Here is a 25,659-nt window from a genome sequence, read left to right as displayed (position 1 = left end):
CACAATTCCAACTTCACGTACGTCGTCGATTGTCACGCCGTTAAGTTCGAATGATATTCGATTTATCATATGCAGTATACCATTGTTTACGATTTTTGCATTGTCTGGTTTCTGCCCGTTTGGTTTCGTGAATGCACCGCGAATTCGCAGAAACGATTTAGCAATGTGCGTATACACGTCAGAGTTTTGTATTGCTATAACTATCTCGGAGCTTGGCTCGTACGGTCCCGCAATGTATGGTTTGTACGTGTGCATTTCACATTTTGAGACTGCATCGTCAAACTGTGGTGATTGTTGCACATCGAGTATACTATATTCCATTTGGAAATACTTTGAAACCTAATTTTTCTAGGAACCTCACGTTGGCAGGTGTTAACCGCTTGATGTTTGCTTTCGTACTGGCTCTATGCTTGCTCACCCCCGCCCCTTTATGCAAACCAAAGTATCTTACGCCCATACTTTTTTCAAATGTAAGCGTAGTGTAATCACCTCGTTTCTAAAGTTGATTAATTTACCGTTCTGGTCTACCGCTCTAATAACCAACTCTCGTATTTGTTGCACGGTAACCGGACTGTAAATGAGTGTTTGAGGCGTATCACTGAGCTTATATCCTGGAGGAACGTTCGGGGAAAATTCGTGTATCGTACTGTTTGGTTTTCCATTAAGGAAGCTGTGGCCAATAATATTCGCCATGATTCTAATCACGTTTACCGGCATCACGTTTACGGGCTGGGTCGACTCGTGAATTTTATTCGCCTCGTAGACTTCCGGTTCGAATGCAAGCATCCGGGCTAGGGAACAGTCGCCGGTGCAGTCGATTTGTGCATTGCTGTGTAATACGCATTGTAGAGTGTTTGGATTACCTTTCAACGAAAACATTACGTTTGTGGGTAGGTGTTGTTTAATATACGTTTCAATGTCTAAGACTTCGTAGGAACCTATAGGTAATTTAATTTCTCGCGTCATCTCTTCGTTCTTCAGCTTGTACCTAAACATTCGGTTGTTTTCGTCCACGTTCGGGATGGAATTGTATACTGTAAAATCCACGAGAGCGAGCTGCCATAACCCGTCACTTACGTCGATCGGTGGGAAGTGTGTTGAACACAGTTCCGACGTGTTTCCACTTAGTATTAGCGTGATGGACATGTTCTTTCGAAGCCGGTTCTCTTATATACCGAGATGAGAAACTTTATGCACAAGTGTCCGCAGTTGAATGAGTTTAACCTTTGCTGTCTATCGTAATTATATGTTATTTTGCAGCCTCTCAGGTATCGCTGCATTTCTAAAGGGGGCGGCAGGTCTCCAAAACTATCGTAATACCGAGCCGTACGACCGGTCTTGGCATACGCTACCCAATGCGTTCCGGGTCCCTTACTCGTATCTAAATTAATAATACCGCTCTCGTTGTGATATGGTTTTGTGTGTAATTTATCCTTCATAAACATATTTCTAAAATGTGGGATTTTTAATTTCCTAATTGCTGTCTTTATGTCTGTGGTGGTAAGGGCTCGCTTTGGCAGGTTACTCAGTATCCACATTTCCTTTTCCCGCCCCTCTTCTTTCTTCTTCTCTGCTTGACCCCTCCCCCTGTCTTTGGGTAGGGATGCAGGTATAGGCCCGAACCGTTTTTTGCAAGCGCCCGCATTTTACTATTGTGCTGTGCGTTGTTTACGGTCTTGGCTATACCCGCCGCTCCGCCAATCAGACTGCCTAGCGCTGTCAGCGCTGGGAAAATGAAAGGTAGTAGCCCGCCTTTTTTCGCGCGGTTTTTCTTTGTTGAAACACCGCCGCCAATCTTACGTTTTACTCTCATTATCTTATTGACTCCCCACGCTGCAATCTTTTCACCGAATTTCGTTGCGGGATTCTTTGCTATTTGTGCGGCTTTGTTCGCTAATATACCGTCGGCTATATGTCTGTCACTTTGGTTATTACTTTTAGAATAGCTAATATCGTGGAGACGATACGCCTCGTCATGGGAGTTGACTCCTGTATCGCCGCGTGCTAGCCTCTTGGCGAGTTTCGTTCCCGGACCGCAGTAATTATATCCTGGCAGATGTACTTCTACTGGCAGCTTGTTAATAACAGAGTTTATTATTCCTCCACCTCTTTGTACCTTCTTTCGTGTACAACGCATAACACTATACTGATTAGAGTTGGTATAAGTACGCTGTTTTTATAGTTTTCTGTTTAGTTGCGTAATGGAAGTAGTGCCACAGCGCGAGTCGCTGCCTGTGCGGATTACACAGGCTGATGAAGCCAGTGCTCGCGAGTCGCGGCATGGTTCTTTATTACCGTCGACAATAAGATGTTTGATTGTCGGTCCGTCCGAATGCGGAAAAACGTGTGTCCTACTTAGTTTACTCGAGGAACCGAACGGTCTTCGGTTCGAGAATGTGTATCTATATTCAAAATCGCTGCACCAACCAAAGTATAAATGGCTGGCTACGGTTCTTAGAGCGGTGGAAGGTGTAGGATTTTTCCCGTATACGGAAAATGCTGATGTGGTACCTCCTAGCGAGGCCAGGGCCAATTCGGTGTTTGTGTTTGAAGATATAATGTGTGAGAAACAAGGAATCATACAACAGTATTTTTCTATGGGTCGACACGCACATGTTGATTGTTTTTACCTAGGTCAAACTTATGGCAGAATACCTAAACATTTGCTTGGTGATAATGCGAATGTTATCGTGCTTTTCCGCATGGATATGCTTAATTTGCGACATGCCTACGATGATCATGTAAACAGTGATATGGAGTTTCGCGCGTTTAAGGATATGTGCTTCTTGTGTTGTAAAAATGAACATGGTTTTCTTGTTATCGTAAAGGATTATCCTTTACTTAATGGCAGGTATCGTTGTGGTTTTGATCATTTTATTGTTGCGAGTCATTGAAGGATGTCCTACAGCGTATCAAAGTTTGGAGGTGGTCCTCTGAAACGTCAGCTTGACTCGTGTATATCTCGCGATCTTGATGGGAATTGCGATTTGGGCAGAAAACTTTTAAAGCGTGTGGGTATGCCAAAGGATGCTGGGGATGGCGCGAGTAAACATTATATCGACTCGGTCGCGAGTGTAATCACTCGCACGGTGACGGAGGAGCTGTTGCGTCGGTTTACGGAGCTCAATTTATCTTTAGTCAATGTACGGGATGTGCAGGTTGGTATTATCGAGTTTTTACGTAATATGGAGGTGAAGGAGCAGCGGTCTGTGGACCAAATCAATTCTCGTCTGTCGGTACTGCCAACAAAGTTGGGTGATATGTATGTTACTTTGTTGGAGAATAAACTCGATCTATTTGAGAATGCGATTATAGAAAAGGTAAACGGTATCTTGGCGGAACTGATATTGAAACTTACCGCTAGTGGCGCTGACATTTCGCAACGTGTTTCTCAATTGGCTCGTACTATTGGTGTTGTTAAGAATGGTGTTGATGGATTGGTTTCTGAATCGACTGCGAGGACTGTTGCTAAGCGGCCCACACCTCCGAGACCGCCTCCTAAAACTTAGACATTTTGTATATAAAAAGGCTTTATGCCGTATGGTTATCTTCAGTCATGTCTGCCGAGGCAAACGCTTTAGATCATGTCATACGAAACATACGTGCCAAATATATTTTGGCTAAGCGAGCGCGAATGGAGAGGGATGCGATTAATCAGGAAATGTTCAAGTCTGTTAATTCGCGTTTGGATAGTCTTGGACAGTCGTTTGTGCAGTCTATCCCGCAACATGATATTGTTCCGAAACAAGAGTCTTCAGAGGTGAAGCCGGAACCGGTAATGAGTGATGTTTATGATTCTGACACTAGTATACGTCGCAATGTTATGAATGATTCATTGGGTGAATTACAGTCTTACTTACGGAGCTACAACCTTCGCTCGGGTGATGGGACCTACGGTCTCTATAAACGCAACAACCATTGGTTCTTAGGGGATACGGAAGTATTTTTTCACGATAATAATTTAATTCGCGTCAACGAAGAATTGATACAGCCTGCTCCCGGCTTATTCGAATTATTATTGTGCCGAGTGCCGCACACCTACTCCGATTCTGCCTTAAAACAATACGGACATTTACTAGATATTACAAATGCCTATTATAAAAAAAAATGATCCTGCGACGAAACGATATAAAAGCGAAACGCATGCAAAGTTTGATATCATTAAAGGATTGTTTCCGAATATTGACTCATCTCAGCGAGGAAGTGGCTTGTTACAAAAAACATTGGATTTGCAACGCACAAAGCAATTTATCTATTGGGACAACCCGAACCAACTTATTGCTCGCCTCAGATTACTAATGGCCTCGCAAGCTGCTGGCCATACCGGACATAGCAACGAGGTGATATCTATTCTTGAAGAGTTGAAGGAGGCTGGATATATCGCGAAATGAGTGTCGCACAACGTGGGATTTCTAATGAACTGCATCGCGGAGTTCGCAGAATTTTTCCTCGTAGACGTGTGTTGACATATGGGCTTCGCGATTTATTACAGATTGATTTGGTGGAGATGATTCCGTACAGCAGGATAAATAGCGGTTTCAAGTACATCCTTACTGCTATAGATGTTTATAGCAAACGTGCTTATGCGGTTCCAGTTAAACGAAAGACGGGAATATTAGTCACCGTGGCCATGAAGAGTATTTTAAATGAGGCGGGACGTTTTAAGAATATTCAAAGCGACACTGGAGCGGAATTTTACAATAAACATTTTCAAGCCTTAATGCAAAAGTATGCAATTAATCACTACTCTAGTTATAGCGAAGTCAAGGCGTCTGTTGTAGAACGTTTTAATAGGACTTTCAAGGATATGCTTTACCGTGAGTTCTCGGCACAAGGAAATTATAAGTGGCTTACACTTTTACCGAAATTACTTTCTGTCTACAATAATAGGTTCCACCGCACTATAGGCATGGCTCCGAATGCTGTGAGGGATAACTCTTTGCTACAAACAGTTTACAGATATGTTAAGAAAATAGATTCTAGACGGTTAAAGGCTCGCGTGGGTTCGTACGTACGTATATCAAAACACAAGACAGTGTTTGAGAAGGGGTTCAAACCGAGGTGGTCGCACGAAGTTTTCAGAGTGGTCAGAGTTATGAATAATTTTCCACGTGTGTTTCATTTGAGTGATTTGGACGGTAATGAAATTAAAGGCGGATTTTATGGTCCTGAGATTCAGGTAACTGCATATCCCGATACTTATTTAGTGAATAAAATTCATAAAAAGTGTGGCGAACGTTTCCTAGTGTCGTGGAAAGGTTTTCCCGTTTCCGTAAAGACTTGGGTTAATTACCGTGATGTTAGCCGGTAGGTTTGTGGGTCTTTCCCCCTCCGGCTTTGTTTTTCGGCCTCGCCGCCTGTGTCCGGCATAACAACTTGCCCCCCTGGGGCGTTCACGGGCGAGACCGGGAGTGGCGCTTTCACTTTCCCCCTCCGGCCACGCGCCGCATCGGTAAACACTTTCACTTGCGCCAGACTCTGTCAACAGGTCCCCTCAGACGCAGCGCGGCCACCGGTGTGAGAACATGCTTCCCTAAACGACATTTAATTTGTTACATGTCGCCGGGGTGGGTGGGGGTGCGTTCCGGTGAGTTTTTATTTTATGTATGCTTATTTGCTTCGTGCCGCAGCTGAGCGGGTCGGTGTTGTTTTTTCTGGGTCTTCGCCCACTCCCTGCGGTTTTTATTTTAAATATGTTTATTACTTAACGCTAAGGCGCACGAGCGAGGTTTCCAGCACAGCGTTTGTAATGCTTAACACATTGGCCGAGAGCCATTTACTACAAAGTGTTTGTAATAATTTTATTAATATTATTAATTTTAAATATGATTACACAATATTTTGAATTTTAAAAATGCTTAACACATTGTTTATACATTATTATAATAACTTAACTTTGCTTAATATTATGAATTTTAAAAATGCTTAACACATTTCTATGCTTATTACTTAAAGCATTTTTTAAAGACATTATTATGCTTCTAATATGATGTGTGGATTATAATTGCGCAGTTTACGAGTGACGCTCCAGCAGGCAACATCTCGCTCTCTCTGCGCGGGATTTTGAGGTTATGTTTCTTTAGTCATAGCTATTATGGCGGGTGGGGCTTTTAAGCATACTGAAACATGGCTGTTGGAAATTTAAATATAGCATTATTTTATTTCTTTTCGAATTTAAATATGGCAATTAAGCATACTTGTAGTGAAGGGCGGTTTAGTCATAGCTAATATGGCGGTGGTTGATTTAAGCATGTTTTTTTAAGGACATGGTGGTTGTGGAGTGGTGGGGTCTATAGGCATATTTTTGATATTTAAACATGGCGGCGATTGTGGAGTGGTGGGGTCTATAGGCATATTTTTGATATTTAAACATGGCGGCGATTGTGGAGTGGTGGGGTCTATAGGCATAGCTAGTAAGGCGGGGTCTTAAAGCATTTTTTTTAAAGACATGGCGGTTAGGCATAATGGCGGTTAGGCATACTTGGGGTGGGGTTTGCTTTTCGAAATTTAACAACATGGCGGGTTAAGCATATTTTTTTTAAAGACATGGCGGTTGTGGAGTGGCGGGGCTTTTGACATTTAAACATGGCGGTTTAAGCATACAATATGGCAGGTATTTTAAGCATTGCGGTTTAGGCATAGCTAGTATGGCGGGGGTTTCTTTTAGACATACTTGGGGTGGGGGTTTATAGACATATATTGTTTTTCGAAATTTAAGCATATTTTTTAGGAATTTAAAGACATAGCTTCTTTTAAGCATAGCTTCTTTAAAGCATATGTTCGTTATTTAATTCTCCATACTTCATTTGGTCCCGTGGTCTAGTGGTCAAGGCGTCCGCCTCGTAACCACGACGTTGGTGCGTCCCCGGGATCGAATCCACCCAGTGCCCAGGCTTTTTTTGTATACAATTCCCGCCTTCGGAGCGACGGTGGCGCGCTCCGGTAACTAAAGGCTGAACTAAGATGGCGGCCTCCAGCAGACGGTGGCGCGCCCTGGTAACCAATGTCAACAACAATGGCGGCCCCCACGTGACAAGATGGCGGAGCCCATGGGGGTACTGTGGCCTGTGTTTACATTTCTATGTTTACATCGGTCACAGTAATGTCTTGCTCTCCCTACTCTTCTCTACTAGCTGGGCATCGTTGGCTCACGATCGTAGAGGGGCGTGTCCAAATAACTACTGTCCAATCATGAACACAGTGCGAGAGTGTGAAGGTTTGCATTCTAACTTGCGACTAAATTAATGCGCGAAATTTCCGTATCTCTATGAATGATATATAGGGACAGGCAGTTTTCGTGAAAAAATCTGAATGCCTATTAGACTGTAACGAAGTATTTCCACACCAGCGGTTTCTTCCTTGTGGCTGGCGGCCGTCTGCAAGAGAAGACGTTGCCTTATTTAACCGAGCCAATCAGGACGCGTTTGCTTACGCATTGGATACTGTGATTGGCGGTGTCACAATCGACGTGTAGTTGAAAGAATCTCAACCACTCACCAAACACAGACAATGCTAGTGTTTTAACTCTCAGCTAGTCACAAAATCTTTTCGCGAAATATGCATGTTCCTACTAATAACATAAAGAGGGGAGGCCTTAATCCGGGAGGGCGTGGTAGGAATGGAGTAGCCTTTCCCCCGGACAATACGTTTTCAACACCACCTGAACTTAAAATTCTATGAATACTTTGCTTATTTATCTTGAGGAACGTTGTTATTCTTATTAAAATGCGAATGAAGTGCGTTCAAGTAACACAATGAGTCGGGATGTACAGTTTGATTAAAAACATTTGACACGATAGGCTTGTCGCACCGGTAGTAACAGGCGGGCGTCGGGCGTTGCCCGGTCCTGAAGCCGCCGCTGGCAGGGTTGCCAAGTCGGCGTGTTTCGCCGTTATGCCCCCTTGCTCGGCACATTCGCGAGTAGAAACGAGAACCAGGCGCCACGAAGGTCGATCACACACAGGGAGGAAAAATCAGTAATTTTACCAAAGATTCACGTGGAGACCAGTTGCAAAGAAATAGTTTGTAACACTACAAGAAATATATTGTAACTTTTTACATATATGGATATGGTTATTTTTGCATCTATATGAAATACGTTCTTCGAAATAATAATTTCTTATAAAGATTGGCGCGTAATTTTATATTTTAATAGATGTTTCGTGTTTAAACCATGGAGATGATAATCGAATATTCAACTATTTGACTTTATTTTGTTGTGTTGTGCTTATTATGTGCGCAGTTAATACTGAAAAGCTATTCAGGGAACGATTTACAAATATCATTCACTACTGGAGGTACTGGGACAACACAAAACATAATTTCCCTTTTAATATTCCGAACCCAGTATTACTGTGTACAATATTTTGTAGTGATACAGTTGTTTTCATGTAAATGCAAAAATATAAAAGAATCTGTAATTATAAATTAATATTTCTGTTCCGTTTACAAAGAGAATTTACAATAAAATCTCGAGCGAAAGCATTATTCTGCGGTTCTGCAGGTTGGCACCCGTGGCGGATGTGAATGGCAGCCGTGACGATCGTCAGGTAGAAAAGTAACTGTAATGCTGTTTTTTTATCTCCCCCTTCCATCGCGGTTCATTGTACCTACTACTTTTACAGTCTGCAGGAACCTGGAAACGAAATACGAAATACGAGTTATCTTCTGTAACCGGGTTGAACCCTACACAACTTATACGCAAATAGTCGGCGTCTATCGTCTGCTGCCTCCAAGTTTTTGCTTTCCGATCGTATTGCATGTGATTGGCTAATTTGATTTTGATATTGTTCTTATAGGTTTATTGTCCTTTGGAGAGTATCAAAACTTCGTACGCAGTTGAAGTGTATAATGAAATGCTTTCCAGCTTCTCTCCAAATAATAACGCGAGTTTGACATGTTTCTAACGATGAGCGGTAATAATCATGGGCGTATGCAGGAGGAAGGGCGAGATGGTGGCTATATCTTTGCCCTCCCCCTCAAAAAGTCCTAAAATATTTACATATCCCACATTATAAATTTAAAAAAATTGAAAAAACACTGCGAGCAAAGTGGTTCTCTCTCTCCCCCTTCCACAAAATGTGGTATTGTGTGTATGCTACTGGTAAGAATATATATATATAATATATAATAGGATTTTGGTATGTACGACGTCGATAAACTCCGACACCGTTTAACCGATCGCCATGAAAGTTTTTTCATGAGAATGTTTTAATGCTATCCATTTGGTTTTGTAACTCTCCGCTAGATGGGGCTGCAGTTCATCAACTTATATTCCATTCAACATATTGTCATGTAAATTGGTATATTGTGATATTTACTGTCCTTAATCCTCAATAACAACAAATAGTGATTGTGACTCTGATAAGTATTTGGTGAGTGAGTTTAAAATTGAATACTATTTCAAACGCTTTATAGATTCTAGATTACTTACAAACCATCAATTTTAGATATATGGAGATAAATAAAAACTGGCAGGACTTCTGCCGGGTTCTGCTATTTTCATATATAGTTTACAGTTTATCTTTTTTAATGGACTTGCCTCTTGACTATTGTGTTACGCTTGAGGAGCTTTCAATGTTCACCATGAGGTCACAAGATTCCAATCTCACCTCAGACATGGACTCGAGTGACGTTTTAATTGTAAGCTCTTCTTGGTATCAAATATAATTTTTTAAGTAATGTTGAGTGAATTTCATTTTAGTGTAATTAATTTTTTTTAGGGCAGAATATGCTGATGTTTCATTATATAAGTATGTCATATTATGTTTTTTCATATGTTGTCATCAAACGAATGCTAGAGTTTATCTGAGCTTTAAAAAAATTCAAGCATGTATTCATAATTTTAAAACTTTTTGTTTGACTAACTGTATCGTATTCTTTCACTAGAAATTAATTTTCAGTGTACGCAATTTATAATTTCATTTATAAAAACCTATTATTTACAAATTAAGGTATTCATTAGTTTTAAAAAATCTTCGAGTTACTCTATGGCTAATGATCTGTGCTTCTATCGGTTCTTTGGAAAACAGACATTCTGTAAAGGAGTGTGTTGTTCAAGTGGGTTTATGACCATAAACTGAATATGGATGTAGACCATTCTCGCCATCTGCGCAGTAGGTTATGTTTGTGTCCAAAATTGACCGCGTTGTTTGCCAACAGAACTGTCAAACAATCGCATGTCCATAGTGGAAGCAGCAGGTACATTTTTGCATCATTACATCTGTTATCGCATTGTTTGTCTGAGATTCAAGTATGTGTTTATGTATATATATAAGTATTATTTGTAAACAAACATAAGAATGAATGTCAAGATGCGATTTTTAACCGTTTTTATCAGGGGCGCACGCAATGTTTGAGGGGGGGGGGGGGGAGGTACAGTCCCCCGAAATCCTAAGGCAGGTATTCCAAAGCACAAAAGTAAGGGTTTAGGTGTTGAATATGCTACACCTGTACCCTAACCGTATTCCAAGTGCGCAAAACAGCTCCCAAACCCTTTGATAGTACACGGCCATTGCCTTACTTTTAGGGAACAAATTATCGTGTCCATGACCTCTATGTTGCCAAACCGTCCGCGCAAGCGCAGAGTTCACTTATTCGGTGATTTCGTCCAGATGGCGTACCCTAGTCTGGCACCATTAACACGTACATAGTCAATTTCTTGAACATCGGGGAACGTACCAAGAGTATTGGTGTGTCAAATGAAACTTTATGGCGGCGAAACTATCCTGGAGTACATTTTGTACAATTTAATGATCATAACAAGAAATAATCACAACTTAAAAAATACCTGAAATTAGAAAGGCAGTTCGATTTTTGTGCGACGTTGCTGCTACCTATAGGATTTTTGCCGTAACAATTGTATCAATGGATGCAAAACGTTAGCTAGATTCTAGCCTCTTGCAGGGCACCTTTTATTTAACGGTTGCTGATCTGTTTCCTTACTGGACACGTTTAGGAATATGGCCCGCGAGTTAGGTCACGGTTGTTTCCCAACAAGGAAGTTCATATTCACTACTTTACCTGAGGATCTTGGATCTATCGTTCCCAACAACAAATGGAAATAAATTAGAAAGCAAACAACGGGTGAAGTGGTTCCATTCCCCCTTCCCCCTGAGATGAAACTGTGCGTGATGGCTTGTCGCGAGCGCAGGATGTGGTCGTAACGCAGGCCGCGGTGTGTTTGTGCTGCAGGTGTTCAGCGTGTTCCTCTCCGTGGTGGCCGGCTGCGCCTGCTTCTGCGCCTGCGTGTTCTCGCTGCTGCACCTCGTGTTCCTGTCGCAGATGGACTGCCGGCCGCCGCCGCGCTCGCTGAGCAACGCGTGCGTGTGCAGCGCCGGCTCCGAGGCGGCCGTGGAGCCGGAGCGCGTGTACCACTACACCGACCTCAACTGCGGCGACCTGGGGGTGCTCAGCGTGCTGCTGGTCGGCTCATGCGCCGCCAACGGCATCGGCGGCATCCTCGCCATGTGGTACGTGTTCCTGCACTGGAGCAGCCGCTACGCCTTCCTCTACGCCGAGGTGCGCGCCGACGCGGACTCGCCCGGCGTCATCTCCAACAAGGCGCCCAGGAAGTGAAGGCGACCTTCCTCGATCGTTCTCATCTCTCCGCCTTTAGTGAGAGGCCGTGCCCAAACCTGGTTGCTCCACAGAAGTCAACCACCAGGAGGTATTCTGGTTACTCCAACTATGTTCACGGCTGAGGAACACATGGCAAGAACCCGGTAGTCCATGAAAGATAACCAACAGGCGGCCAAAACCTGGTTGGTCACCAGGAGATCTTATTATCTCTCCACATATTGTTCGTGATTTAATATTGTCCAATGCCTCAAGATAATGAATAGGCTGCCAAGACCTGGTTGGTCTACGAAATATTATCACCAGGAAATTTTAGGAGCACTCTAGCTATGCTTACAATTGACGATTGCCCTTTGTCTCAGAGGAACATGTAAAAATATGGTCAGTTCCTGGAAGATAACCAGCATGAGATCTGAGCACTGCATCTATCGTTTATGACTGACAACTATCCTATGCCTCAGGGTAACCGCTCTGAAAACGTGGTTGATCTACGGAATATAACCGCCAGAAGCCCCTTTGATAATTCTACTGTTCGTGGCTGAAGATTGTCCTGTGCCTCAAGGTAGAAGGTGGCCAAAATCTGGTCGATCCATGGTAAAAATAACGAATTTTCTGTCAGTTAGCTGGACTGCATACGAACTACAAACCTTCAGCTATGAGTCTCAAGATTCAAACATCACTCGACCAACTGCTCTTTAAACGATAGCGTTAATCACTCGTAGCAGCAATGGGAGGATATCATAAAACGCGATCATCAGCTATCGTCTTCTGTAAAAGAATAGTGTTTTTTGCGTAAGTAAAGCAAAATGGGCTTCAAACGGCAGTGATCTCATTAGTATCCTTGCTGCAGGACCATTTTTATCTATTCATAATTTACGAACTCGAATACGATGCGTAAGCCAGCAATATGCTTGAGGACAACTAACTCCAGTAAGAATCTGTGTCCAGTAAGCATGTAAATTTTCAGGGTGGAACCTTGGAATACCTACCAAAACCTATTAATCTACGAAAATAAAAACTCGACATACTTTATTCTTCAAACTCTTTGGAAGAGTGGCAAGTATAAGTGAAACCGCTCTCTTCGTGTGATGCGAGAACGGCGTAGCGAAATACGAAATGGCTAGGAGACTACTAGCTTTCGACATCTGTAACGAATGAACTATGAGTGATAGAACGATAAGGATCTTAAGAATGTATTCATAACAGTCAGTGAGTCACTGGAAAATATTCCATATTGTTATAGTCATGACAGAGTAACAGTCGATTCGGGTTTCATCGAACAAAATACGAATTAGCCGAGTTGCAGCATGAAGGATTTATTTGATTAAACATTACAAAAACATAAATTTCATATGTTAGTAAAGTGTTATTATATGTGCTAAGTTTATATTGCAACGTTGTGTTAAAAAATGCTTAAATACACATGTTTGCATTTTTTGTGCGTGGTTTTCAATTTCTTACTTAGCCTATTTGGCAGAGTACATAGCAAATACTTTGCTATACAGTTACATTATTCTTGCACTACTAAGTTTTCCAGAGCATTTACATACACATTTTAGGCAAAATGTCCTCTCCAAAGTTTAGAAAGGATATTTTAAATACTATAAATTGACTTTTTTTTTTCCTTCAGTGAGTCCATAACAAGGAGATACGATTTCTACAAAATTATATTATCACATTTAATATGGTAAGTTAACATAGTGCAGTCTCTTGGTTTTCTATGATTGATAATTTACTGTTAATTACGAACTTATTTACATGCATACTGACACCCACTAGCTTCCTTTCAACTGTTTGCTGACTAATTCATAATTGTAAATATATAAAATTTCTTAGCTCTGCAAGTTGTGTCAGTGTAAAACTTTTGGTTTTACATTCTTAAGGAACATTCTCCTAGGCAAAATAGAACAACATATTTTTTTTAATTTTAGTCCTGCATTGTACCTTAATTGTTGTAGTGCTTCAATTTGAACAAAATGACCCATGTAAATTTTTGATATATTAAAGACTGCTTTCATAGTATTACTATAAACTTTTATATATTGTAAATATATATATAAATGGTATGTGTAGATGTGTTCTGACGATTATTTTGTAATAAAGATGCAAGTGGCAAGTAAAGAAATTATTGAATACATATAAGAAGATGTTATTCTATATATTTTCCCATCTACCTTGCCAGTTCTACGTAGTGGCGTAGCGTGGGTGGGGCGGAGGGGGCGGCCCGCCCCGGGCGGCAGCCCGCGGGGGCGGGTCGCCGGTGAAGCGGGTTGAGATCTGATCTATGATTCATTCATTACATGTGTCAGACACACTATAATGTTCCATTTTTATCTAAAATTTTGCGCACCGACTATTTTTTAATATTTATTTTAAAGAAAAACTGCGAAATTACTGACAGAGCTCTTTATAACGTTTGTTTGTTTACATACGAACGGCAACATCGCATCACGCCGCGCCGCCCGGCGGGCGCGAGTCGAGTTGAGCGGCACTCCTTATTATGTTAATTACACATACAAAATCTTTTGTTTCACGTGTCGGCCCGTGTCGATGCCTCTCTTTCGCACTCATTGAATTTAGTACTACGCATTGTACTGTAAAGTTTGACCTTAACCCAGGGCAAACCAAACAACTTCCGCAAACCGGGACACAGTAAAACTCCTATATTGCCCCGTACCGCGAGCGCAGGTAAACCCCAAAAAATATTAAAACCCAAACTAATAGCAGGCTTAAAAAATAATAATAAGGTTGCGAACAGTGAGAGGAGGCAGCAAGTTAAAAAGACGCAAAATTTATATGACAACATTTAATAAATATATATATCATAAAATCGTTTCATCACAAATAGGCGCATCCATCATAAAATACATGCCCTATTACTACTTATAAAAAAATAGCTATATAATAATACTAAAAAAATACTTTAACAATTCCCCCAAAAAATTATAATTTGATCATATACTTCGGAGCTCCGAAAATTAAATATAATTACCAAAAAGGCATTAAAAATATATAAGAACATATTAATACAAATACAAATACAAATATAGATACGCACCGGGCGTATCACCGCTGTAAATACCAATTAACATAGGCGAAATCTAGCAAAAAATTGACACACCTTAACATGCAAATAAATATACCAAAAATTTAGCAAATTACAAATTATGGGTTTACAAGCCCTTCTCAGTTAAGTCATTTTCTAACGGTCGACGCCTTTTTTCTTTTAGGTCTGGCAGGGATTGGGTGAAACACGCTGAACGTAAAATCCCAGTTTCAGTTTTATTAGTCCGTTAATTTAAATCCCAAAAATCCACAAATTATAGTTCCGCACCAGGGGTCAAAGGGGCAATCCTTGTATTGTTTTTCTTGCAAGCTGTTTGGTAATTCCGGCTCTAACTTCGCATCTGATGAAGGATTCAACAAATGGTGGAAGCTAAATACAAGAATAGAAGACCATGAAAATAGCCTGGGCCATGAACAGAGCTTCTTGAAATGGAAGGAGTTGGAAGTTCGCCTGAACTGTAAAGCAACCATCGATCAGAAACAACAAGAAGTTTTCGAAAGTGAGGAGAAGAAGTGGAGGGATGTAATGTACAGGTTGCTGAATATTATCCAGTTCTTAGCCAAACAGAATCTGGCCTTCAGAGGACATCGAGAAGACATTCGAGGAGATGATAGTGGCAATCGCGGGAACTTTCTGGAGTTAGTGCACCTCCTAGCTAAATACGACCCTTTTCTAATGGAACACCTGACAAAGATAAAGCTGGGAGCAAGAGTCTCAGTTTCGTATCTATCTCCAGAAACCCAGAATGAATTTATAAACTTACTGGGACAGCAAGTTCGATCCACCATCATCCGTCGTATTCAAGAAGCTAAATATTATTGCGTAATCTTCGACAGTACACCAGACATCTCCCACAATGACCAAATGAGCCAAGTTCTGCGATACGTACATATCGAAGGAGAAAAAGTCGCAGTGGTAGAATCTTTCATTGACTTCTTCGAACCAAAAGGAAAAAATGCAGAAGATCTCAGCAACGATATAATCGCGAAGATAACATCAGACGGACTGGACATACAGAATCTGAGAGGACAGGCTTATGACAATGCTGCCACAATGTCAGGGATCCACAATGGAGTTCAAGCCCGGATTAAAGCACTGAATCCGAAAGCTATATTCGTTGCATGCACAAACCACTCACTAAACTTGGCTGGGGTACACGCTGCTTCTGAATCAGTGGATTCCGTGATGTTTTTTTGGAACTCTGGAGAAGCTGTTTGCCTTCTTTTCCGCATCAACTGTTCGATGGAACGCTTTGGTTGCCGTCACAGGTCAAGCAGTAAAACGAGTCACTGAAACGCGCTGGAGCGCTAGACATGTAGCTGTCAAGATGCTTAAAAATAAGTTTGAGGTAGTTCTTGAGGTACTGGAACAATTAACAGATTCATCTCAAACTTCCGAAACAAGATCGGGAGCCAGTCTTCTCCTGACAGCCATGCAGTCATTTAACTTCCTAACTTTTCTTGGCTTTTGGGCTGCAGTGCTACCTGAAGTAGATGACGCACAGATTTACCTGCAGCAACGAGGACTAAGTGTGGATAAGTGTGCTCAGAAACTCTGCGCTTTGAAAACCCTCTTAGTGGAAAGTAGAGACCGTTTCGTGCAAGAAGCAATTGACTTTGCTAAGACTCTCTGCGAAAAACTCGGAATCGAACTCAAAACGAGAAGAATTCGCAGGAAAAAACGCATGCATGGCGATGAATCTTCTGAAGATGCAGCTTTGTCTCACGAACAGGAAATCCGTCGAGAGATTATCGCATCATTCGACAAGATCATTCAAGAAATGACGACTCTATTTCAGCAAATTCAAGAAATATCGGACAAGTTTGGATTTTTGATGCCAGCGAAACTTTTGGACAGCAAGTTCGGGGATCTTTCCCATGTATTAGAAGACATCGACAAGGACGAGTTTCAGATGGAGCGGAAGCGTCTTCAGCAGTTTGTTGTTGTTGCCTGTTCTGAATCAGAGGAAGATATAAGTTGTAAAGGACCACTGGAGCTCCTCCAGTTCATTCAAAAACTGAATCTCGGAATTTCGGTTCCAAATATAGTCATCTTGATTCGTATATATTTGACTTTGGCGATTAGTGTTGCAAGTTGTGAAAGAAGTTTTTCGAAGTTGAAACTAATAAAAAATTACCTCAGATCTACTATGAGCTCCGCTAGACTATCAAACTTGGCTATATTGTCAATTTAACAAGAATTGGCTGTTAATATTGATTTTGACAAAGTTATTTCTGACTTCGCTGCTCACAAGGCCCGTAGAATCCGCTTGTAAAACCGCTCATCCTATTTTAACTTCAATATAAGGTACCTCATTGCATGTGAAATTTAATTTTAATTAAGCACCTATAGAATGGGGGCGGCAAAATAGGTCTCCCGCCCCAGGCGCCGAGATGGCACGCTACGCCACTGGTTCTACGGTAAGATGCAGTTTGAGTTTGAAGATTATATTTTTCTGTTTTCATTGCAAGTATTTTATTTTGTTCTTTTTGTTATAAACAATTTCTCTTGAAAAAGCGGTGTTTAATTTAGCAATAAAAGAAAGGAATGTAATAAAATAACCAGTTTATAGGCAAATTAGGTCAGAACACTATATAGGGTGAGTCTGAATTCGACCGACAAACTTCGACTACGGATTCATCACGACAAAATAAGTTAGAAGCCTCTATACGACTAATGGTCTTAATTGCTTCCCAATTGCTTCCATACGTCTTTAAAGTTGGGGATTGAACAACATTCTTATTGTAAATAACAGAGAAAATATTTAAGACGGAACTCTGAGCGTTTGAATTATGTTTAATTGAATAATGTTCTACAACCACCGCGAATATTGTGACTGTAGCTAGATTATTTCATTTAAGTAACTGGGAGTAATACATTTTATTACCCACATATTTTAGTGACGTTTTACTACTCCCAATTATTTCAATGAAATAATTTTCCTACAACCACAAAATTCGCGGTGTTTGTAGAACTTCATTCAATTAAACATAACCCAGACTTTCTCGATTATTTATAATAAAAAACGTTGTCACCTCCAATTTAAAAGACGTATACCAGACTTGGGAAGTACTTCTCAACTAATTTTGTAGTGATGGACATTCATACTCAGGCTGTACAGCAAGATCACATAAGAAAGAACCAGTTGTAATATAGCGCAATCACTACCTCCCTGCTACTAATAACACTGATAATGTTTTACGTCGTTGATGTTTTCTTATGTTACATAATTATATTGTAGGTACTCGTGTTTCTTCTATTATGCATAGGCATTTAATGTTGTTTTGTTTGTACTGAATTATTAACTTGGGTTAGATGTTACATAAAGCTGAATGTAGTGTGTTTTATTATCATTTTTTCACCCTAATTTGTTTGGCGAGTTCAAATTAGTATGTTTATTAATTACGTTTTTGCAATTTTAAAGCAGCCTCTGAGCAGTAACCAGTAAGATTTTAACCTTCCAGTAGGTTCTCGAAGGTTTAAAAGAAAGGACGGCACGAGCGCAACACTTTCACCAGTTTATTTTTTCCGCCTCAAATTAGCTGTAGAAACTAGAGGTGGGTTGCAGAGTATCAATCAGCTACTTTGTAACTGATACACGCCTGTATCAAGTATTGCAAACGAATACACTATTCAAGTATCAAGTACTACAAACGAGTACACTATTCAAGTATCAAGTACTTTAGTATCAGTTTAGAATTCACCTGGAACAACACCACGGCCAATGTGCGTAGAACCCGATCGCAGATGACGGTCACTTGGGTGGAGCGTGTGAAAAGGGGGGGGGGAGCAGCATGGCGAATAAGGGATAAAGAAGGGAATGAATGTAGGGGAGGGGGAAGCCTAAGATGTACATCAAGTTCTGTCCCTGCCCGAACACGTCCGAATATTCACCTTCGGCCAACCTCGGGTTTATTTATATATATTTATATTTCTCTGTTTATTTTAATGTAGCTATACTAACCTAACTAACCGTCCATAGTGTTCTAAAGTGTTTTAATGTAGCTAACCTAACCGACCACTTTTAATATTTGAATTCATTTTTCCTGCGCAAAAATAAAACAAATCCCGAGGCAGGGACAGAGCTTGATGTGCATCTTAGGCTTCTCATCAAAGTACGCTCAGTGCGCAGTGCGTGCTCCTTGCAAAGATCGAAGACTCCGATTACGAAAGGTGTGGAAAGAGAACACCGATACATTTTTTCGACTACGAAGAATGTAGAATGAGAAAACTGATACCTTTTTACGCTGGTGATGACGGCACGGAGGATGTGTAACCTGTAACGAGAATGCTGATACCTTGTTGCTTCCTGGGACCGATACTGCTTAGGGGCGTAGCCAGGGGGGGGGTTAGAGGTTCTAACCCCCCCCCCTTCCTTAGCCCCCTTTTGTTATCTTATCTGAAAGCAGGTTAGCTAAAAGCCTGGGTGTCTTACTGCTATTACCGGCCACTGCACTGGAGGGGAAGAGTAAGCGAGCCTTACCGATTCTCCTTCCCTTCCCCTACCCCTGTCGAGACCGGAAGCTATAAGGTTGTGATGCCGTGACGGGTCCCAAGTTTTCAAGTATCTTACACCTATTGTATTTAACCAGCGTGGTAATTATAAGCAGGTGGTGACTGGGTAACTCTTCAAGCTAAAGCTAATTTGTTTCCTTTTTTTGTATTGTAGAGCTTCGAGCATGATTTATGATTTTGAGTGGACGTGGACAAGGCACTTGGATTGATTAAAATATCTTCAATTAATTTCTTACTTCATCACTCAAAACAATTATTTTATTAAAAAATTAATAATATTTTTTATCATTACAATATTTAAATTTAAATACCGAAAAATGCTCAAATAGCACTATTTTACACCTTAAAATCCAAATTTTTCCGGGGGAGGACCCCCAGACCCCCCGCTTTCATGGGGGGGGGGGAGAGGAGGCCATGATTCTTAACCCCTCCTTCCCCCATACACAAGTCCTGGCTACGCTACTGACCGAAGTATCAGCTACTTGTAACCAGTACATTACTGTATCAGTAACAGGTTTGAAACAGATACCGAAAATTGCTGTAACAACCCACCTCTAGTAGAAACCGAACACGTAGGCACACAAAAAACTGCGCAACAATGGACTAGAACTTTCGCTGGTCGGGCACGGCGCCAGCCAATCAGGACGAGCCATGCTGTGGTTTGACGTTACTTTCCAGATTTTAAGGTAACAAATTTTGAAAACGCACTTTCCTTGTATGGTTATTTTTTCTGTTTTCGTATTGTGATTGGTCGGTTGACACGGAGTTGCCTCTCCATTGTTTTCACTTGTGTAAGGGAAGACAACTTTGTTGTTCAGTTAGTTGTCGCTCGATCATCGCTGCGTGCGGCCGCGTCGTCGGCAGCCCACGGAAAATTTGAGCTGAGTCGCGAACAGAGAATTTCAAACCTGCTGGTCGGGCCCGGGCCAAGTGTTCACCTTTTTTTTTACGTTTTATTTATTAGAAATTACGACTCCAGGCGTCGGCATCGGCCCGAGGTGACCGACGTCACCCTCCCGGGACACATACGTGGGATAAGGTACATTTTTTAAACATATAAACACAGGGACTTTATTTTTTTTTTTTTTGTAATCGAGCGACAAGCTAAGCCCACAGTGAATGTGTGAAAAACCATCTGGACCTGTTATGTAAGTTGTCATCTACTATGTTTTTATAAGTAGAGGAAAGTAGACAAATTGGAATACCAACTCCATTTTGGTTAATAACTTTTTAAATATTCTTTGTACAGCAATGACAAACAGCAGGAATAAGCACGTGAGGTTTATTTATAATTTATAATGTAAGTTAAACCAGATTTATGGAAAGAAAAACTTGGAAATTATCTTTTCTCCCATATTACACAAAACACCATTACATAAATAGGGTGACACATATGGAATACTGGATCAATATTAAATAATATGCTGTCTAACATGTTACACCACAGTGAAATCACTGTATTTGTTCATTGTTTTGCACATCAAATTTACACCAAACGATGTATTCTCCTGGCATGCTATATTTTATTTACAATAATCACATACGTATGCTCCACACTCATAGCCAGCACACTCAGAATGACACCAAAGCTTACAAATGGCACACTGAATCCACGTTTCACCTTGTGTATCATCCGAATACTTTAATTCGCAGAATAAACACACTGCATCAGCATTATCGGGAGTGATTCCACAGTGCTCCACATCTATGTCACTGGAATCGTCATGAAGAGACAGTTCTTCAGCAGAAGAACTATATTCAGTCGATGCACTTCCACTAGTTATAGGTCTAGTGTGAACAGGTTTTGCGCCCCTTCCTCTGCTAACTGTACACTTCCTTTGGCCTCTAGCTCTTTTCACCTCTTTCCTCTTTTGTGACGCGAGACGTTTTCAAGACGCCTGCTCAATGCGTTCTTTGTAGGGCGAAGAAGTGATCAATGCACATGTCCCGGGTTTTCTGCCACGCCTGGAAGTTAGTTTTCTAGACCTGATGTTAGGGATAGGAGAAATTTGACTTGGGACAATCAACCTAGAACTAGATGAACTGGGATTCCCGAGGTTCTTATGAGGAACATTACGGCAAATGTTATGACTGATAGGAGTGTCTGATACTGATTCAACTGGCACAGGGACATTTTCTGGTAAAGTGGCTTGCTGATTAGTCTCATTGCTACAAGAAGGGCCTGGATGAGGATGTACGATTTCCCTTGGATTAGGTGGTAGACCAAGACCTACACCTTGATGCTGGAGACCTAATGTGCCATCAATTTGACGTTCCTCTGAAGTGCCAGCTAAATTGCCATTTTCTTCATCATTGGCAAGAAAATCATGGTCACTGAATACATTCCTGTCAACCGGAAAAATCCCTGTCGCCCTGAAACCATTCACTACGATTGCTCCACATTGAACCTTCAAATATGCGAGCCCAAACAACTCAACAACATCAAAATGAGTCAGAGGCCTGCCAGAATGACGCAACCAGGTACGCACTTCTTCACTAAAGTAGGTTTTAAGAGCACCCATTAATGTCTCGTCAAGTGGCTGCATCTTATGTGTGGTGTGGGGAGGTAAACATAATATTGACACATGATTATCTCTTGCCAAATCTATGACCTCTATATTTCTGGTGTGGGTATTGTGCCCATCTAAAATCAACAGAACAGGAGACTCTTCAGTGGGTCTTACATTTTGAAGAAAGTGCCTAAACCGCAATGTAAACAAGTGTGTCTGAATCCATCGTGAAGGATGGCATGCTGAAATGGACCCTGGAGGCGCACCTTTCATGAGAAGTGGACTCATCAATTTTCGTGGAAATATAATGAGAGGTGGAACAAATTATCCTCCAGCACTCATACACAAAACTACAGTAATCAATGACCCCCTCTCTGCTGAAGCAATCGCGCCTACTTGACGTTTTCCTTTGGGAGAAATTACATGAGGAAGTTTACTTTGGACAACAGACAGTCCTGTCTCATCGACATTATATATTCTACTTGCAGTATACTTCTTGTCCATTTCACCCTCAAGCATACTGAAGAACGCATCAATTGATGTTTTGTTAAATCCCAAAACCCTTGAAAATGAAGTTCCTGCAGGTTTGCGGAATGACACAACATTTTTGTGGCGTTTAAGAAACAGCTTCAGCCAACCTTTTCCAGCTGTACCAAGAACTCGAAATGGGTGTGGAATGTTATTTAACACAGCCAACTGGTAAGCCATATTGCGCACATCTGTTCTTTTCAGACCAAAGAAGTTACGTTCCATTATTATACAGTATCTTACCAGCTCTGCCTCCAGATGTGGTGGGAGAATAGTCTTCCTTCCAAGCTTTGTAGTGGCTGCCTCATGAGGATCCTTTGACTCGTTTCTTAAAAGGCGGAAAAGTGTTGTTCTTGGTACACCGTACTCTTGCGATGCTTTTAGAAACCCCATTTTATTTTCCCGTACAGCAATTATAGCTTGAGCCATTTTGTCTTCCTCCCACAGCTTCCTCCGATCTCCCCCTGCTTTCCGTTTGCTTGACATAGTTCACTGTTCATCTGTAAACAGAAAAAAAAAATTAACTAGCAATATTTTACCACATAAACTATATGGTGACTGGTTTCTACAGCTGGACAGTAAATCAAATTGGACACCTTGGGGTGTACAGTCAAGTCGCAATGGTAACTATGCCGGACCCAACCGGATCGAGCCTTGATCGCCATGGTATGAGGCGAACACACTGCTACTATGGTCTCTTAATCTGGTCAGTGCGTCACTATTAAATATGTTATAGCTTAATATAAGCTGAATGAATGTTTTATAGGTTGATGTAGTTTTCATTTGTATTTGAACTTATTTTATGTTCATCTATTTTAGCCTGTACATAACACATGGTTGTCAATTTCAGAAATAGTTTAATTTCAGACTCTTTAAGTGTGCCGAGTAACTATGTTTACGATCTAAATGAGACATGCCTGCAACACCACTTAGGTATAAATGCAAATCAGACAGACTATACCAGCTGACAAGTCTAGCTGATGAAGCTCAAATTTATTAAATTTAAGTCAACAATTATAAATTTGCAATATCAACATATTTGTGTTAATACTATGTTAACGAGTCACGAAACTGAGTTTCGATAAGATACAGATAAGATTATCTCTCTCAAAATGGCTACAAATGAATTTATTGCTTCGGTTAATGACATTAAAAAATGAAGCACAAATATGGAATAGTATTCCATATTTGTACCACCAGTGGTATTTCATATTACTGTCTTCGCCATCTTGCAATTCTTAGCTTGAAAATAATTCGTTAATTTCGAAAAAGAAAAACGTACCTATAGCATGTTACAGGTAGATGCGTGTGTAAGCTTTGCCATACAATGAACTAAATTGCTAAGTCTTGGGACATTTAATAATTATGAATGTTATAAAACTCACCTGTTGACTTCTCAATATGTTGAAATAAACGTTGTCTACAATTCGACGTGTTTCGTTCATTCCAGCGCACTCACAAACTGTAGAAATGCTTTTAGATGCTCGATTACAAGAAGTTGCACCGATTCCCGCTAGATGGCAACTCTTGTATCATCCGTAACGGCGATATTCCATATTTGTAACCCTATTCCATATTTGTCTACTTTCCTCTAATAATAAAACAAGACTGCTTAAAAAAACTCTTATACTTTAAATACAACTAAATACAAACTTTCATCCTAAGGGAATAATTTATCCTCAATGTTGGCAATTAGACGAACTTAAAAACAAAACTTCAAAATCATCGTATGTAAACTTTTCAAGTGATTTAAGTGTCTTGTTACTATTCTGGGTTGCCAACCTGGAATGTAACACAAGTCAACGATGGGTACAACTAGTTGAAATATAAAAGGCAGTATCAAGCCTAACTACACATTAAGATCAGTGGCAGTGCTAGAGGTTAAGGGCTGACCCTGTCCACCTTGCCCACTAATTTTACTGCGTATTCATTTCCTCACAAATCAGAATAAAGGCAAAATTATTAAATAATTAATCAGTTAATTTTAAAAAATTTCTTTAAGTGCATGCCCCTCCCACTGCCGTTTGCTTGCCCACACGTCTTAGAAGACGACTCGGATGCCCTTTATTTCAGAATCCTCCATCTCGTAACAGCACGATTAACTGGGTAAAGCTAAGAGCAAGATTTAACCATTTCCATTCATTGAAAATAAGCACACTATAGGCTACTCCCACTTCTATTATAAAAATTGCACATTCTTTCAAATATATTTTAAGTTAATTTTCAAACCAATTTCGTTATGGATCTTGTTGAAATATAATCCTATTAAAGGATGTAAAAAAAGGGGGGGGGGGGATTTTATGAAGAATGAAAGCCACCATTTCAAACGTTTTAGTGCTATTTAAATAATTTATCTAACATCATTTAATATTTAAATGTGGCCTTCGTTGATGCAGAGAACAACATTAAGAAAGAACAAACCACAAAGTCTATTAACAGTATTTTTAAGTCTAAATCTTCCTCAAAAATGTTTCTAACTATAAATGTCATTAATAACTTCATAGGTTTAACTGTTTGTAGCAGCCAGCTACTGTTAAATTCAGGCATTCCAATAAACTATACGCTGTTTTTTTTTTTTTTTATTTTTTTTTTTTTTTTTAACTAAGACAAATTTGTAGTATTCTAGACAGAAAACTGTTTAAACCAAGATGAAATTTTTATGTCAATAACATTTCCCCCTTAAAATTGTTGAAGAAAGGCACAGCCAGAACAGAAATCTGATTGGAATATACACAAAAAAAGTATCAAATCGCACAATGTAAAATGAAATACAAAAGGTTGTGGTAGAAAAAAAATTAAAGTCCCTCTCCCCTCCCCAACCGTTCACAGAAAATATGGCGGATCCCGGTGTCACCTCCAAACCCACATGTAAAACATCATTCATAAAATAAAAATATTGTGACCTTAAATATTCGTAAAAGTAGTATATAATAGGGATTCCTGTTGCTGGCGCTGGAGCTTGGAGCAGGGAGCCGACAGCCATCTTGGATTATGACGACACGGTGGCCATATTGGATGACCTTGACCTTTGACCTTCAAAATTTACCGAAATTTCCAGTTTTTGGAAAAACATCCCGCCAAAAAATCCAAAAATAATTCGACAATTTGAAAATTAGGATTTCGAAAAACCTCAACAGTCATTTTTGCCTTAAATTCCTAAAAACGGCTACAGCCTCCGATAAGCCGCTTCTAGGAATTAGGATGCCATGACCGCCATCTTGGATTATGACGTCACCGTTGCAATTCCATTACGGCCGCCATCTTGAAAATCTATATTTATTATCAGATTTTAATGAAAAAATATAAAATTATAAAAAATATTAAATAATAAAATTTTGATAAAAAATTTAACAAAATATTATTAAAAAAAATTAAATGTACACTTACACCATGGAGCTCGGAGTGCTCGTTTCGAACACGGCGAGATAAAAAAAAATGACATCAGGTCCTTCCTCCACAGAA

General features: G+C 40.4%; 1 protein-coding gene across 1 annotated transcript in view; it reads left to right on the top strand.

The window, feature by feature from the left end:
• The window catches only part of LOC134546363 (sarcospan), a 494,005-nt gene extending 480,239 nt beyond the window's left edge, over positions 1-13,766 (top strand). Inside the window, exon 5 of the mRNA XM_063389152.1 lies at positions 11,194-13,766. Coding sequence (XP_063245222.1) covers positions 11,194-11,577 — 384 coding nt within the window. The 3' untranslated portion in view covers positions 11,578-13,766. The remainder of the gene's footprint in view (positions 1-11,193) is intronic.
• Positions 13,767-25,659: the final 11,893 nt, after the last annotated feature.

The sequence above is a fragment of the Bacillus rossius genome, chromosome 1 (genome assembly GCF_032445375.1).
Source record: "Bacillus rossius redtenbacheri isolate Brsri chromosome 1, Brsri_v3, whole genome shotgun sequence".
NCBI classification, from domain to species: Eukaryota; Metazoa; Arthropoda; class Insecta; order Phasmatodea; family Bacillidae; genus Bacillus; species Bacillus rossius.
Note: the sequence above shows the minus strand (reverse complement) of the source record. Positions and strands in the feature narration are given on the sequence as shown.